General features: G+C 35.3%; 1 protein-coding gene across 8 annotated transcripts; it reads left to right on the top strand.

Annotated features, from left to right (window-relative positions):
- Positions 1–116: 116 nt before the first annotated feature.
- Positions 117–7,156, top strand: LOC108322212 (5-oxoprolinase 1). 8 transcript variants are annotated; one of them, XM_052872032.1, is made up of 4 exons: positions 117–891; positions 1,420–5,840; positions 6,277–6,326; positions 6,469–7,156. In XM_052872032.1, exon 2 carries the CDS (start codon positions 1,445–1,447, stop codon positions 5,240–5,242), a length of 3,798 nt encoding a protein of 1,265 aa, XP_052727992.1. In that variant the 5' UTR covers positions 117–891; positions 1,420–1,444; the 3' UTR covers positions 5,243–5,840; positions 6,277–6,326; positions 6,469–7,156. The 8 variants fall into 8 exon arrangements, with proteins under 8 accessions (XP_052727992.1, XP_052727990.1, XP_052727994.1 ...); XM_052872030.1 differs by having other exon boundaries at positions 6,271–6,326; XM_052872034.1 differs by having other exon boundaries at positions 6,271–6,751; positions 6,942–7,156.
- The last annotated feature ends 11,234 nt before the right edge of the window (positions 7,157–18,390 follow it).

The raw sequence follows: 18,390 nt of genomic DNA, 5'->3' as shown, positions 1-18,390 counted from the left end.
CTATATTCCTAAGAGCAAGATTAATTTTACCTGCTGAATAAAATAAAAATCTTACTAGTTTTTTCTTTTTATATTTAAAATGCAGAGGATTACTATGACTATCAAAACACGTAATGAAACATGGAAATTAAGCCTTGAAAAGCTTATCCTAATGAAGTTCATATCAGTCTTCATCCTCGTGAATTGTCTTGTCTCACATTCTTCATTGCATACTGATAGAAAGCAGGCCCAGGCCAAAGCGAATGAGAGATCAGGGGAACATTTTTCTATATTTCATAAAATAATTTATAAAGATAGTTTCTGACTCTCAACAAGGTGAGGGTTTGAAGGTTTTTGTGTGAATGAATGAAATAGGTCGTCGAGTGATGAGCAAGTGTACCTGTAAAGTATAATGGCAAATTATTATTAAATTCTAACAAAATAATATCATATTAAAAATAAAATTTAAAATTTAAAATATACTTAAAAATTTATAATTATTAAAATAAAAATTGTGAATAAAATATTTATAAAATTTTAACTTCAAATTCAATCACAATTATTTATTTTAGTATATTTATTTATTTAACATTTCCCAGTTATCCATTTCCATCCGACGAGTCCAGACATTTACTTGTCTATTTGATTGGCTGTTTTTTTCTCTGTCCTACGTGCTAATTTGGGTACACACAGTCGTCATACAGGGTTTTGGGGCCCACGACGAAACGCTTGCGAGCCACCACCATCGCACTGAAACCGTGAGCACTGTCCACCACCGCACAGAAACAGACCATCACCACGCGAGACTGAGAGAGGAGGCGCGCGACACCACGCACCACGCGACGCGAGGGAGAGCGGCGCCGGTTCCCACAGCAGCGGCGGTTCTGACAGTAGCGAAGCCACCACGAACAGGTTCGCTGTGCAATCCCTTGATTTTGCCCTGATTTCCCTGATTTTGTTTTCTGATTGTTCTGATTGATTTCGGTTCTACTGATTTTCTGATTGTGTTATTGTCCTGTGTGTCTATATGAATTGTGTTATTGTGCACTGTGTGTAGCATTCTCTGTGACAGAGGTTGCATTTTGCGTCCATGCTTATCCTTTTTAAATTTCATTTTCTGTAATAGGATTAGTAAACCTGGTGGTTGCATAAACTGACTTCATTTTCTAAATTAATGGACGAGTCAATTAGATGGCTAAATGCTAAACTGGGCTTGTATAAGTTCATTTATTAACACGACATTACAGAAAAAAAAATACCAAATTAGCCAATGATTTTTCTGATATTGTTTGGTGGATTCATGCAGTTTCAAGGAAAGTGAATATCTGATGTTTCTAAACTTTATAGGAAAATGTAATTCTTTGGTGGGTATATTATACGTAATTTATGTTATTTAATAGATACTATGGTGATTGGATTTCAATCCATTTGACTTTGCAGGGGCTTATAATTGTCTTCCAATAGGATGGGGAGTGTTACTGAAGGGAAGTTGAGGTTTTGTATAGACAGAGGGGGCACATTTACTGATGTGTATGCAGAAATCCCGGGTCGGTCTGATGGCCAAGTTTTGAAGCTTCTGTCAGTTGACCCTCTGAACTATGATGATGCACCGGTGGAAGGGATAAGGAGGATCCTCGAAGAATTCGTTGGTGAGAAAATTCCACGCAACTCCAAGATACCCACTGACAAGATTGAGTGGATAAGGATGGGTACAACTGTAGCAACAAATGCACTTTTGGAGCGTAAGGGAGAAAGGATTGCTGTGTGTGTGACTCAAGGCTTTCGTGATTTGCTTCAGATTGGGAACCAGGCTCGCCCCAGCATATTTGATTTGACCGTGTCAAAGCCTTCAAATCTCTATGAGGAAGTTGTAGAGGTTGAAGAGAGAGTTCAGCTTGTTCAGTCTGAGGAAGAAGAAGAAAATCAGGGTGCTTCTTCATTACTGGTTAAAGGAATTTCAGGTGAGCTTGTCAGGATTGTGAAGCCTCTTAATGAAGAAGTGCTGAAGCCTATACTGAAAAGGTTATTGGAGAAAGGAATTAGCTGTTTGGCTGTTGTTCTAATGCATTCATACACTTATCCACAACATGAACAACAGGTTGAGAAGTTAGCTTTGAGTCTGGGATTCAGACATGTTTCTATATCATCTGCTTTGAGTCCCATGGTTCGTGCTGTTCCTCGTGGTCTAACAGCTAGTGTAGATGCTTATCTGACCCCAGTTATTAAAGAATATCTGTCAGGATTCATCTCCAAATTTGATGAGGGAATTGGAAAGTTGAATGTTTTATTTATGCAATCAGATGGAGGACTTGCTCCTGAGAGTTCCTTCTCAGGGCACAAAGCAATTTTGTCTGGCCCTGCAGGAGGAGTTGTTGGTTACTCACAAACTCTTTTTGGGCTTGAAACGGATAAGCCATTAATTGGGTTTGATATGGGAGGAACATCTACAGATGTGAGTCGATATGCGGGTAGCTATGAGCAAGTGCTAGAAACCCAAATTGCTGGTGCCATCATTCAAGCACCTCAGCTGGATATAAACACTGTAGCTGCTGGCGGTGGTTCAAAGTTGAAGTTCCAATTTGGTGCCTTTCAAGTTGGACCCGAATCGGTTGGAGCACACCCTGGTCCTGTATGTTATCGGAAAGGTGGAGAGTTGGCAATTACTGATGCCAACCTAATTCTGGGATATGTTATTCCTGATTATTTCCCTTTTATATTTGGGCCAAATGAAGATCAGCCTCTTGACATCGAGTCCAGCAAGGGAAAATTTGAGGAGCTTGCTAGACAAATTAATGCTCATCGAAGAAAACAGGATCCATCTTCAAAAGACATGTCGGTAGAAGACATTGCACTTGGGTTTGTGGATGTTGCCAATGAGACAATGTGTCGTCCAATAAGGCAGTTGACTGAAATGAAGGGACATGAGACAAAGAACCATTCACTTGCATGCTTTGGAGGTGCTGGACCTCAGCATGCTTGTGCTATTGCAAGGTCATTAGGTATGAAAGAAGTGCTTATTCACAAATTGTGTGGGATCTTAAGTGCATATGGAATGGGATTGGCAAATGTTGTAGAAGAGGCACAGGAGCCTTATTCTGCAGTATATGGAGCTGAATCTATTATTGAGGTCTCACAACGAGAAGCTGTTTTACTAAGACAGGTAAAACAGAAGTTGCAAAATCAAGCATTTAAAGAGGAAAATATTTCAACAGAGACGTACTTAAACTTGAGATATGAAGGTACAGACACTGCCATCATGGTCAAAAGACAAATAGCTGAAGATGGACAATTATATGATTATGCCACTGAGTTTGTGGGATTGTTTCAGCAGGAGTACGGTTTTAAACTCCAGAACAGAAACATTGTGATATGTGATGTTAGAGTTCGTGGTATAGGAGTTACCAATATATTGAGGCCCCAGGCTATAGAGCCTGCATCTGGCAGTCCTATAGTCGAAGGCTACTATAAGGTTTACTTTGGGAATGGTTGGCAGGAAACACCTCTCTATAAGCTTGATAAGTTGGGTTATGGGCACATGATGTCTGGCCCAGCAATCATCATGAATGGCAATAGTACTGTGATTGTAGAGCCCAACTGTAGAGCAACCATAACCAAATATGGAAACATCAGGATTGAAATAGAATCTCCTTTGACCAGTATTAAAATATCAGATAAAGTTGCGGATGTTGTACAGCTCTCCATCTTCAATCACAGATTTATGGGTATAGCTGAGCAGATGGGAAGGACACTACAAAGAACTTCCATTTCAACAAATATCAAAGAACGACTTGATTTTTCCTGTGCTCTTTTTGACCCTAGTGGGGGCCTAGTTGCAAATGCGCCTCATGTTCCTGTCCATCTAGGTGCTATGTCTAGTACAGTTCGGTGGCAGCTCAGTTACTGGGGTGAGAATCTAAGTGAAGGAGATGTTTTGGTTACTAACCATCCATCAGCCGGAGGTAGCCATCTTCCTGATATAACTGTTATTACACCTGTTTTCTTCAATGGGAACGTGGTATTTTTTGTGGCAAATAGAGGGCATCATGCAGAGGTTGGGGGTACTACTCCTGGAAGCATGCCTCCATTTTCAAAGTCCATATTAGAGGAAGGAGCGGCCATTAAGGCATTTAAGCTTGTGGAAAAGGGCGTCTTTCAAGAAGAGGGGATCATTAAACTTCTGCAGTTTCCAAGTTCTGATGGTCAGGGAAATAAGATTCCAGGATCTCGCAGAATTCAAGATAACTTATCAGATCTTCGAGCACAGGTAGCAGCAAATCAAAGAGGAATTACTCTAGTTCAAGAGCTCATTGTGCAGTATGGTCTGGAAACTGTTCAGGCTTACATGAATTACGTACAGGTGAATGCAGAAGCAGCGGTAAGAGAGATGTTGAAATCTGTTGGTCATAGCATTTCATCCAAGTCAAATGAATTTGCGACTATTGAAGAAGAGGACTACATGGATGATGGATCCATTATTCATTTGAAACTGAGTATTGACTCTAATAAAGGAGAAGCAGTTTTTGATTTTGCTGGGACAAGTGCTGAAGTTTATGGTAACTGGAATGCGCCAGAAGCTGTAACAGCTGCAGCTGTCATATACTGTGTTCGCTGTTTAGTGAATGTTGATATTCCTCTCAATCAAGGTTGCTTGGCTCCAGTGAAGATTCTTATCCCAGAGGGCTCATTTCTCTCTCCTAGTGATACTGCTGCTGTAGTAGGGGGTAATGTCCTTACATCACAGAGGATAACTGACGTTATATTCACTGCATTTCAAGCCTCTGCTTGTTCACAGGGATGTATGAATAATTTTACATTTGGAGATGATACCTTTGGTTACTATGAAACCATTGGAGGTGGAAGTGGAGCTGGTCCTACTTGGGATGGGACCAGTGGGGTACAGTGCCACATGACAAATACAAGAATGACTGATCCTGAGATATTTGAGCAAAGATATCCAGTGATTCTGCACAAGTTTGGACTTAGAGAAAACAGTGGTGGAGATGGGTTTCATAAAGGTGGCGATGGTCTACTTAGAGAAATAGAGTTTAGGCGCCCAGTTATTGTTAGCATTCTTTCTGAGAGGCGTGTCCATGCACCAAGAGGGCTCAAGGGAGGGAAAGATGGTGCTCGTGGAGCTAACTACCTTATAAAGAAAGATAAACGAAAGATTTATCTTGGTGGTAAGAATACAGTTGAGGTGCTTCCAGGTGAAGTTCTTCAAATTTTGACTCCTGGTGGCGGCGGATGGGGTTCTCCATTGTAATGTTTCTTGTCTGTTGGATAAGAACATTGTGAGGAACCACTTTATGTTTGCTGTTTTGGTTACATGGCATCAAAAGTTGTCTTGTTATTATGGATTGATATCCTATACACATCAATAAAATTAAAAATAGTTGGATCTCCATCTTAATATATATTTGTTCAATTATACCCTCAACATGATCACACAATTTCCTTAACTGTTCGCTTACACAATTTTTTATTTTATTTCATAATGTTGAGATGCTTCTATCAAACATAAAATCTGTGCAATCTTTCTCAGAGATTGGATCTCCAATCTTCTGTTCATTCATTCTATTCTTATGCAAGTGAGGGGTAGAAAAGGGTTTTTGGGAGCAACTATACCTGATAAGGTGAAACTCTTCTGCTGTCAGTGTTTGAACCTGCAAATTAAATCTATTGACATATTAACTTCAGTGTGCATCTAGTTTTTGACAAGTACTAATCTAAGTTACTTCTGTCTTGGTCAATTTTTCTCTTTTGGGAAGTGATTTGCAAATATATACCGTAAGTCACTTTAGAAGCATATATATCCAGCCAAAAGTGCATACTACCTTATGGAGATCCTCGAGGGTTAGAAGGTAAGTCATGCATATTAAGGAGCTTCTGGGTCTTCCATACAACAACATAACTTTAAAAATATCTAGATTTTTCATAAAATTGAAATCCTGATTATGGGTAGGATTATTTAGACAACTTTGATAGTGTTTCTATTCTCATACGTTGTCAACATGTAGTATTTAATTCTTCTTGCTATATAAGACATTGTATCCTCTGGTTTTGGTTGAATTGGGACTAGGATTCTTCTAGGATCTCCTAGATGAAATTTGGTTTTAGACTAAAATCTTATAGGGGTATCTTAGTATGCCTTTGTTTATTGGATCACCTTATGTTTAACTAACAGGCTTCTGTTGGGAAATTTGAGGATTGTAATATTTTTGCTATTTTTTATTCCTCTTTGCGTTGGTTAAACTTATTTGGTTGAAATCTTTTTCTATTGGTGCCATAAAGCTGCAGATTAAGATGTATCCAATAACCTCTTTCAGTCCCAGCGGCTGACGCAATTGGTTTGTTTCCTCTGCAATCCAACATATCTTGATTGGAATTTTTGTCACGAACTACATCAAGAAAATCTCTGAATTTCAGCTATCCATGATGAGATTCTAGCTGACATGAATGGTGGCTAACTTAACATTTGACACGTTTCAGATAGCTATGAACCGAGTAATATAAGAGTTTAACCCTATCTCCTTCAACTTGAAGTGCCAACTCTCTGCTCATTTTCACTGATTTAGCTTCTATAATGGCTACAACATCTTCTGAGGTTGGCCAAGTACAATCCAATAACAGAAAAAGTTTCACAAGTGTGAAAGCACTCCCTGAATCACCACAACTCACTTCCCTCCCACCTTCGTACACTTACACCGCCAATTCAGATGATGAGATAGTGACAGATCCAGAAGATATGCTGCATAGATGTAGCATGCTAAATGTAAGATACGATAAGTCCAAGATACATATTTAGGTATTTATAAAGAAATCATAAAGCATGATAAGCATATACTTCAAATCTGTGTTAGTTAGATAACTGTTGGTGATGTTAAATGCAGAAGAAGTTGTATTATGTAGTAACGAAGATATTCTGTATGCTAAATTTGGAATGTTTTTGCTGTTAAGGGAAGCATTAGCAGAGTAAGAAGAACCTGAAAACTGGGAAAGGAACCACTGAGAAAGCTTGGGATTGAGAGTCAATTACATGGAGATAGTGTTAGATGTTAAGATGTGTGTTTATGTTAATTGGGCTCAGCCCATTCTGTATTAAGGGCCTTGACCCATATTTTACATTATAAATAAACTACCCTGTGTATGCAAAATACATCAGGGAGATTTCTCCTAATCTTTTCTATTTCTCACGTGGTATCAGAGCCATAGTTGAAGCCTATCCTAGCGATATTTCTTGTTTCTTGGGCATTTCTATTCCACCCGTTGTCGGGCCGCTATTGGACCATCCATTAATTTCTACTATCACTTACGACATGTCTATACATCAGCATGAAGGGGGTGTGTTGGAAGTCCCACATTGACTAGAGATAAGACCAATTTATAATATATTAGTGAGGTGCAAACCTCATCTTATAAGCCGGTTTGTGAGGTTGGGTTAGGCTTAAAAAGTTCACTTCTAATATGGTTTGACTCACTTTTGTTGGTCTGACTCACTTTCACTCCCTCGGACCTTGGGTCCTTGACTTAGGCGCCACCGATCATATCACTGGTAACAAGTCCTTGTTTTCTTCCTTATCATGTTTGGATAATTTACCTTCGGTAATAATGGCTAATGGGTCTAGAGTCTCATCTCATGGTGTTGGTACTATTCATATTTTTCCGTCCATATCCATTGATCATGTACTTATGTCCCTAGGTCTCCCTTCAACTTATTGTCCATAAGTCGTCTAACTCGTGTCCTTAATTGTGTTATTTCATTTACCAAAGATTCTGTTTGGTTGCAGGACCAGAGTTCGAAACACATGATTGACACAGGATGTGAGTCTCATGACTTATATCATCTCCGCCCTTCTCCACATGTTGGCGTAATCATGGAGTCACCATCCTTTCTTCATGCTCAGTTAGGTCATCCTAGTCTTGCCAAACTGCAGCAACTTGTTCCGAGGTTGTCGAAATTATCAAGTTTGTCGTGTGAGTCTTGTTAATTAGGAAAGCATACTAGTAGTTCCTTTCCTCGTAGTGTCTCACAATGAGAGTCGTCCCCCTTTTCATTAGTTCATTTTGATATTTGGGGACCTAGTCATGTTAAGTCCACTTTAGGTTTTCAGTATTTTGTTACCTTTATTAATGACTATTCTAGATGTACTTGGTTGTTTTTAATGAAAAATCGTTCTAAGTTGTTTCCTATTTTCCAATTATTTTTCAATGAAATAAAAACACAATTTGGGGTTTCTATTCGAACTTTATGCAGTGATAATGGTCGTGAATACCTTTCTCAACCGTTTAAACATTTTATGGCTTCTCATGACATTCTTCACCAGACCTCATGTGCTTATACCTCTCAACAAAATGGGGTGGCTGAGCGCAAGAATAGACACCTTATTGAAACAACTAGTACACTTCTAATTCATGGTCAAGTACCCTCGCGTTTTTGGGGTGATGCAGTTCTCACTACATGTTATCTTATAAACTGCATGTCATCTTCAGTCCTAGATAACAAAATCCCTCATTCTATCTTATTTCCTCAGGACCCTTTACATCCATTACCTCTTAGAGTTTTTGGGTCTACATGTTTTGTTCATGATTTTAGTCCCGGTCTTGATAAGTTATCTCCTAGATCTTACAAATGTGTCTTCTTAGGATTTTCACGGTCACAAAAAGGCTATATGTGTTTTTCCCCTTCCCTCAATCGTCATTTTATCTCTCCTGATGTAACTTTTGATGAATCTTCTTTTTACTTTTCAAATTTGTCTTATAGTTCTATACCTCCACTTGCTACTGTTGATATTTCTATTTTCTGTGATCCTCCTTGTGATGCTCCACCCATTTTGCCTCCTCCTTCTTTAGACTCTCATTCACCACAGGATTATCCTTCACCACCACCTCTTCAGGTTTATAGTCGCCGCAATCGTCTCCCTCATGACGCACTTCCAGTGCTACCTCTTGTGTCTCCTCCGGCTCCAGCAAATGAGTATGACCTGCCTATTGCCCTCCGTAAAGGTATACGCTCTACCTGTAACCCTTCCCCCCATTATACTATTCTTAGTTACCACAGATTATCTCCATCTTTTTACACATGTCTCTCATCCATTTCTTCTATGTCAATTCCCAAGTCTGTAGGTGATGCTTTAACTCATCCTGGCTGGCGTCAAGCCATGCTGGATGAATTAAGTGCTTTACAGAAAAGTGGAACTTGGGAGCTTGTCCAATTACCATCTGGAAAGTCTGTTGTTGGTTGCAGGTGGGTGTATGCTATCAAGGTTGGCCTTGATGACACAATTGATCGTCTGAAAGCTCGACTGGTTGCCAAAGGCTACACACAGATTTTTGGTTTGGATTATGGTAATACTTTTTCTCCAGTGGCAAAAATGACCTCTGTTCGTCTATTCATTACCATGGCCACTCTTCGACAATGGCCTCTTTACCAACTTGATGTCAAAAATGCTTTCCTTAATGGTGATTTGCATGAAGAAATTTATATGGAGCAACTGCCTGGCTTTGTTGCTCAGGGGGAGTCATTTGGATTGGTATGTCGTCTTCGCAAATCCTTATATGGCCTAAAACAGTCTCCTCGGGCCTGGTTTGGTAAATTCAGCTGTGTTGTTCAACAATTTGGTATGTCTCGTAGTGAAGCAGATCATTCAGTGTTTTATCGCAACTCAAGTGTTGGATGTATCTACTTAATAGTATATGTTGATGACATTTCTCTCACAGGAAGCGACTATCTTGGCATCTCTAAGATGAAACAACACCTTTGTCATCATTTTCAAACCAAAGATCTTGGCAAACTCCGGTACTTTTTGGGTATTGAAGTAGCACAATCCAACATTGGTATTGTCATATCTCAGAGGAAGTATGTGTTAGACATCTTAGAGGAAACAAGGTTAATGAACTCTAAATCTGTTGAGACACCTATGGATCCTAACATCAAACTCCTACCAAATCAGGGGGAGCCTTTCTCAGATCCTGAACGGTACAGAAGATTAGTTGGTAAATTAAACTATCTTACTGTTATGCATCCTGACATTTCCTTCGCAGTTAGCATGGTGAGTCAATTCCTAAACTCCCCATGTGAAGACCATTGGGATGCAGTTGTTCGTATACTGAAATATATTAAAGGATCACCTGGAAAAAGTTTTCTATATGGTCCTAACAATGATACGAAAATCGTTTGCTTTGGAAATGAGTAACGTGTAATTCTTTTTATCATCTTTTATCAATCAATATTTTACTTCCAGAGACTTATTTTCTATACTTGGCCTATGCTTATTATGATGTCTATCCCTCTCATCCTCTAATGATTATGTTTCGTTTCTAACAGCAATTTTAATTGTGATATCCACTTACCCTTTTGTTTCTGCAATAGGTTGTGAGTAATGGAAAGTAGAAGAGTGTAGTTACCTCAAGCTATAGGCTCTAAAGTTAGAGTTTGAGGCCAATGTTAGATCTGTGAAGTATAATAAGCAAGCCAAAGGGATCTTGTTTTCTATGATCATCGTATGAGAACACGTCTGATTCTACATGCCCAGACTACGCAAATTCTATTCCTAAGAGCAAGATTAATTTTACCTGCTTAATAAAATCAATATCTTACTAATTTTTTTCTTCTAATATTTAAAATGCACTGAGTATTAACATAAAATCTGTTATGTTTTTATTTATTCTAAGCCTTTTACCAATTGTTAACTGTAGTTCATAAGGAAGTGGCAGTGCGAGACATTACATCTTAATCTTTACATTGTTTACATGTTTTCATTTCATTACCAATATTACCATGACTGTCAAAACACGTAATGAAACATGGAGATTAAGCCTTGAAAAGCTTATCCTAGTCAAGGTCATATTAGTCTTCATCCTTGTGAATTGTCTTGTGTCACATTTTACTGCATATATTTGAAACTCCATCATGGGAAAGTTCCAACTTCAACAACACTTGCAACTCCATCCACCAACCGCACACGAGCTAGATTCCATGCTCCACAAGCTTTGTTCCTCAGTCACGTTTCTTGCACTCAAGGATCTCTGTTATGCACGTCATGAACATGCTGACGTCCAACACGAGCAATTTTATCCTATCAAGTCCAAACACAAAAACGACATAGACAAATTAAAAAAATATAGAGAACGTGAAATATATATATATATATATATATATATATATATATATATATATATATATATATATATATATATATATATATATATATATATATAATTATAAATCTATTAAATTGTAATACTTCACAATTTAAAAATTAAAAATAATATTTACAAAGAAAATTGCTCAGTAAACTATAATGTTATGACTTTCAAATTCATTGTTGGAAAATATAACTTTTAAGTTTGGTTTATCAAGAAATAAGTTAATTTCAAAATTTTCATTGTCATGTGATGAAAAGATATTTATTGTAATATCCCATAATTTAATTTTTTTTTTCGCATTTTGAAGAGTCGATGAGGATAAAGACTAGATCCCGTCTTTTTAGATGTCATTTTATTCTTTCAAATAATATACAAAAGAAAAGATACTCTAAATTCTTTTATAACCTTTTATAATAAGAAGAGCATAATTGTTAAGTAGCTTAATAGTTATGTTATGAAATGTTGATAGAGTTTCATGAACAATCCACTATAATTTTGTATTCATTTTACTTTTATCCTTTGAGTTAACATGTGTTAAATTTTCTCTTCAATTTGAAAATTTTGCATATATTTACTTGTCTCTTTATATCCACTTAATCAAATTACCTCTTAAAACATTTTTTTCTTTCCAAGAATAAGTTCAACATCTATATGTGGGGAAAATATTTATGAATTTTCGTTTAATCATAACTATAATATCTACAACATTAGTAATATATAAATATAAATTAACATAATTTATATAAATTTATAATATTAAAATGTTAAGATATGCATAACAAATATAATCATAAAATAATTGAACAATATAATAATGTATTATTTTGGATTTAAAGAATGAGTAAGGGAATGAAGAGATGTATTTTTCCTAGTCCAACAATAAATTAATAATGAAATTACTATCTAAAAAAAGTAATGTTCAACTTCTCCCTTTTTTTGTCGTTGGTATGTAATCTTTCTTACATTTCCAATTATTGAATTCCATATTTTCACATTTCATATATAATTAAAGAATATATATATATATATCTTTATTTATTTGTCTTATAACATCATAACTAGTGGTAGAAAAAGAAGAGTATAATCAACCACATCCACTAATTATCAACCAACAAAGTTTGTTTTACATGTTGAGCCATTATCCACCTTAGAAATACCGTCCATTACTAATAACATCTCTTGGAGTCCTTTTTTCAAACAAGTAAACTGTTGAGGTAATAGAAAATAACTTTATCAACAATGATACGACGGAGTGATCCGGTATAAAGTTTTCAATAAAGATAACATTATCAACAATTTTCTTAATAAACATTTTAAAATTTAAACATTTTAATGAGTTAATAAAAAAAATACATCACTTTTGTAAATTAGCGACAAGGTCCATTTGTAGCTTGGTATAAGATGAACAACTTCTCAATTTTTCTCTTTAAGGTGTGATTGTTTCACTCTGCACCTCCAATCATTTTCATTTTATTCATCAGATTTCAAAATTCGATGAAGTCTTTGAAAAATCTTTCATCAACTTTCGAAATTCGATGAAGAAAAAATCCTTCATCGAATTTCGAAATTCGATGAAGAAAAATGTAAGGTTATTTTTGAAAATTGGAGGTGTAGAATGAAATCATTGGAGGTGTAGGATGAAACAGTCTAAGGTGAGTTTTGTGTCATTGGGTTGGTTAACCTTGGGTTCAAGATGAGCTTGTGGGCTAAGACATTAATGGAAGGGTTGTTTCATCTTGCACTTCCAATCATTTCACTTTACACCTCCAAAATTCTTAAAAAAATTCAAAATCACCCTCTATAATTCAAAAAACCTTACACCCTACTTTTTGTGTTTCATCAGATTTCGAAATTCAACGGAGAATTTTTTTTTATCGAATTTCGAAATTCGATGAAAGATTTTTTATTTTCTTCCTGTGATCTCAAAATTTGATAAGTCTTTCCAAAAAAATTCGATAAAGAAAAATGTAACCCTTAAAACCATTTTTGGAAATTGGAAGTACAAGATAAAATGTTTGGAGGTGCATGATCAAACAACCTAGCTAATGGAAGCCACGCTTAATAGGCCACCAATTACTAAAGGTGACAACTTTTTTTTGCACCTCCATAATTTTACCTTGCGTTTCTATACATTTTTATATTATGAATTATGCAATCTAAAATATAAATTTTATATTTTATAATTTAAAATATATTTTTATTTTGTATTATATAGTTCAAAATATAATTTGTATTTTTAAATTTATATTTTATTTTGTAGTCTAAAATGTATAATTCATAATATAAAAAATTTAAAATACAAAATTTTTAAGAGTGCATGTTGAAATTAGGAAGGTGTAAGAAAAAAGATACCCTAAAATATTTGGTGGAGATGATGAAGATGGCCTGTGTGATTTGAGGAGGGTGTAGTTATGAAGAATAGTGAGGGTGGGATGTGAAGGTAGAGAAGAATGGAAGTATATGATCTAATGACGTGTTAAAAGGAAGTGATGTAGGAATCAATAACATGAATGACTTTGTGTTTTCAAGAATGAAGCAATTGTGACAAAAATCTTTCAAAAGGAGTGTGCTGAGATGGAAGGTTACTGGTTATGGTAACTGATGTCAATAATTTCTTTAGGATCAGCTAAATGGTTATTAAGCTCATCATTCTATTCATTAGCAATATACATGTAGGGACTCAAATCTTATGTCTCTTTTTCCATGTTCCCTATAAAGTACTTTAACCAAACAAACCAAAATATTGTCCAAGATAGATGTATTATTGGTTTTATTTGAATTGGGAACAAAGAAATAGGTTTGGATTTCAATACATACTTCATTTTTAGCACATATGAAAATGAGATCCATAATTTTTCCACTGCAAAATTTGTCATATTACATACTATATTTATATATGCCCCCAAATATTCATCTATCAAGCAAGAGAAGCACCATAAAAGTAATAGTCACAGTCACAGTCACATTCATTCACATACAGAAAAGCTCAATCACTGTATGAAAAAAATGAACATATCCACCATTTTCCCAAATGAGATTATTTGTTCAATGCAGGATAAGCTATTGAGTTTCACAGACATTTTCACATGTCAGTTGAGCAACATGTGTTTCTCTCGGAAAGAAACAGCAGTGTCATGGAATTCTTTTCCAAAGTGTTTCTATATACATGTAATCTTATATTATTTAGGAGAGCTAATGAGGTTAAGGATATGTCAAATCCATATTTCTTTTTCAACTTTTTAGAATTTTTTTAAAAACAAAATCGTAAATGAGTGTAAGATTCAAGATAAACAATATCTAATAAGATACTATATCTCGACAGATTTATAATTAGATTTCAAATAGATAATATCTTTTGATTTAATAACGTTATATTACATTTGTGTCTTAAGGTGGGAATAATGATGTTATATTACACGTGTGTCTTAAAGTGGGAATCATATGAAAGTGCATTGATTCCTTAGGGAGTGTTGCTCTTTTTCATCCCACATCTCATTGAATTTTTTTAATTTCTTTTTAATTACTTAACCGTTACTCTTTATATGACTGGTTAGCATTTATCTATGTATATTTGCTATGACAAAGTAATGGAAACGAGTGATCATTACATGTATGTAGTGTGAAAATGTTAAAAGAAAAACAAGATCAGAAGAAGGAAATTTGAATGGTTTTGGCTCAACATGTCTATTACTTTGATCTATGAGGATTCAGCAAACAATAGGTGGATCCCACAGAATGATTATTGCAATGAGACAAATATGAATCTATTACTGAAATGGGTCTGTAATTAAGTCAGGCATTCTTCAATTTCAATTTCAATTTCAATTTCAGTCAACATGCACTTGCATTCTATTATAATTTACCTTTTACTTAAAAAGTTAGGCATAAATTTATCATCCTTTGGTGATTCTCCACGTTGGAAAAAATGAACAATCATATTTGAGAATGTTAACAAAATCAATTCCATACCAATAATGCAATTGCAATATCCTCTGGCATTGTTTATGTCGTTATTGTTGCCAAGCCCGCAAATGAACGTGCAATTAATTATTGTGTCATCCATATGATTGACCAGTAACTTCAAACCTCATAAAACTAAAATTTCTGTACGTAACATTATTACCAAAAAAAGTAAAAAATTTCAAAGAGTTACGTAATTGTAGGTAGAATGATGTTATTCTGTCTTGCAAAGACTAAATGCAACAAGAACTTTCAAAGAAAAGGGAGTTCAAAGCATTGAAATAGTTAACTTAACACAGTACATTATATAGGAAGGGAAATGCATTATTATCGGCATGGTATTGGATGAAGAAATGAAGAGAGAAAAATTAAAATTAGAAATGATGTGTATTATACCAAATGGGCAGATGCATGTGGTGGGTTTTCACAAACTCTCGTTAATAAGTTATATATAATAAAATCTAAAAGAAAAATTCCATTTCAAGACATAAACAATGCAAAATATTTACTTTTAGAGACATATTTTGGCCTTCTAATTTATAATATAAGAATAAACTGTATTACGAAGAGATTGAAGGATATTGGCAGTTGGTCCCAACGCCATTCTTATCCTCATGGTTGTTAGGAAGCATATATATGATGTTATGTTAAACGTCTTATTCTTTACTCAGTTTTTTAATCAAAACCTCACTGTCTCATTCAAACATTACAATAATTTCATCTCCCATCATCGCAAAAATTTTCTACTCTTGTTTATGACACTTATATTAATATAAACATGTTTTTTTTATTGAAAATTTCAACATTGGTTTTCTGTTTAAATGCTTGCGTGAGGTTTTAGATTTAAATTTTAGGCTTAATATCATTTTTGGTCTCTTATTTTTTTCGAATGTTTAATATAGTTTTTAATTTTTTTAATTTAAATGTTTGCATGAGGTTTTAGATTTAAATTTTAGGCTTAATATCATTTTTTGTCTCTATATTCGTCAACTTTGTTCAATATGTGATTCATTTTTTTTCGAATGTTCAATATAGTCTTCAATTTTGTAATTTTTGTTCAATTTGGTCATTTTTCCTAATGACGTCTAAATCATTAACGACACAATATCCAGGTCAGCCATCAGTGAATGAGTTGTTAGTTTTTATATATACGTGGCAACTTAAAAGGAAATATAGTATTTGAAAGTGGTTTTGTTGGAACCCTAACCCCCAAATCATGCGAGAAATAGAACCCAAAAACGCAAATGTCAAATTCGAAACCCTTACCCCAAATCGCACCAATAATATGCATATGAGCATCAAGAACACATGAAATTCCCAAACCCAAATATCAAGAATACAAGGACTTCTCAAAACAACACCTAATTTCAAATTCCAATTCGAAACCCTAATCTGAAACGCGAAAACATAAAGGAGCCCAAATTTCCCAAATCAGAAAACAAGATCAAAAACCCTAAATTACAATATTGGGACCACGATTCCCTCTACTGTCGTTGCTGGTACCCCTTGCAACGCATCATCGCTGCCTTTGCTAGTCACCGCGACATTGTTCGCACCCAAACTGCATCTACCTTCGCGGGTTGCTTCAAAGGGGAAAACTCTACCACTACGAGAATGCGTCTTTTTGCCGCAAAGATGTGGCCGTTGTGGCATCTATTAAAACAAGGAAAACACCGCGTCGGAGCCATCTAACTTGGCATTTCCTTCTTGCGAGAATCCCAGGCTAGAACAAGGAAAGAAGGAGGGAAGAAGGGTTCCTTGATGAGTCGAACCCACAACAGGAAGGAGAAGAATATCTCCCTGCGCGATGAAAGCAAGGAGGTGGACGGAGGAGGTGGGGAGTTCATGGCGACGGTGCAACGACAATAGAGTTATAGTGGTAGAGGGTTATGGAATCTGGCACGGTAGTGGCGTCGAGAGAAGTTTGTTCTAACAAAACCACTTTCAAATACCAGATTTTCTTTTAATTTGCCACGTATATAAAAAGAATTAACAACTCATTCCCTAATGACTGACTTGGATACTGTGTCGTTAGTGATTTAGACACCGTGAGGAAAAATGACCAAATTAAAAAAAAAATTACAAAATTAGGGACTACATTGAACATTCGAAAAGAATGAGTCCTACATTGAATAAAGTTGACGAATATAAAGACAAAAATGATATTAAACCTAAATTTTATTATCTTCCTTGTAAAAGAAGATGGATTTAGAGGTTGAAAAGTTCAACCACATCCCATAAGGAATTTAAAGGTAACTAAGACTATGGTTGCTTACTACAAATACAAGAAACCTAATTAAAATTTAATGTTTCAAAAAGTAAAAAAAAAAATAATAATAATTAAATTTTAAGTTTAATTCATTTTTATAAAATCAATGTGAAATGTACTTTCAATTTTATATTATAAACGACGTGAGATCTTTAGTACTTTCGTCTCATGTTATTCTAATTCATAATTTCAATATTATTTTAAAACATGAATTTTAAGCTCAATTTATTTTATAAATTTAATTTGTAAAATTAAACTTTATGTTGATTTATATAAAATAAAAAGATTATTAGCGTTTCTGTTTTGTAATCGTTGCTCCTTGGAGAAATCATTTATGTTTTAGGATTTTCTGTTTAAATGTTTTCTGTTTTCTTTTAAGGATAATTAATTATCCCTGTGTTTTCTTGTTCACACCGAAACCTATTTAACTAGGATTCCAGCTTTTTCCATTGTAAGAAAGTGGAGTAATTCTAAAATGACAATACGATCAAAAGTAATAAAAAGATTATTTCTCTTACCTTTTGTCGTTGTGCCTTCTCTCCTTGGGCTCTATCATTCCTCTCTGACCAGTCGGTGCTGCTGTCTGCCTCGCCGGAGTTACGCCTAGAGCACATGCGTTCCTTTTCTCTCTCGCGTGTCGCATAATGCTAAGTCTCATCAATGTTCTGATGGGAAGAAGTTTCTAGTGAAACTTTTGTTTCTCGTCTTTGGACTAGAGGCGCTTTGGGCCTCTATCATTGTTTTACTACGGGCCAACATTTTAATTTGGTACCTTATTTTTCTTGCTTTCTTGGTGCTAATCTTTTCTTTTAGCGTTTCTTATCATTATGGAAAACATGGATCAACTCAACAACCCTTCCAGCCCCTTTTATCTTCATCCAGGAGAAAACCTAGGCATCTCTCTTATTTGTCAAACTCTTAATGAGTCCAATTACACTTCTTGGAGAAGGAATATGAGAAGAACTCCTCTCTCTAAGAACAAGTTGAAGTTTATAGACGGAGGGATCAAGAAACCTCAAAGAGATGATCCCCTTTTT

This window comes from Vigna angularis, chromosome 1 (genome assembly GCF_016808095.1).
Source record: "Vigna angularis cultivar LongXiaoDou No.4 chromosome 1, ASM1680809v1, whole genome shotgun sequence".
Classification (NCBI taxonomy): Eukaryota; Viridiplantae; Streptophyta; class Magnoliopsida; order Fabales; family Fabaceae; genus Vigna; species Vigna angularis.
Note: the sequence above shows the minus strand (reverse complement) of the source record. Positions and strands in the feature narration are given on the sequence as shown.

What these genes read in the sequence shown, in the direction of transcription:
- LOC108322212 (XM_052872031.1), top strand. Translation starts at nt 1,445, where the DNA reads ATGGGGAGTGTTACTGAAGGGAAGTTGAGGTTTTGTATAGACAGAGGG.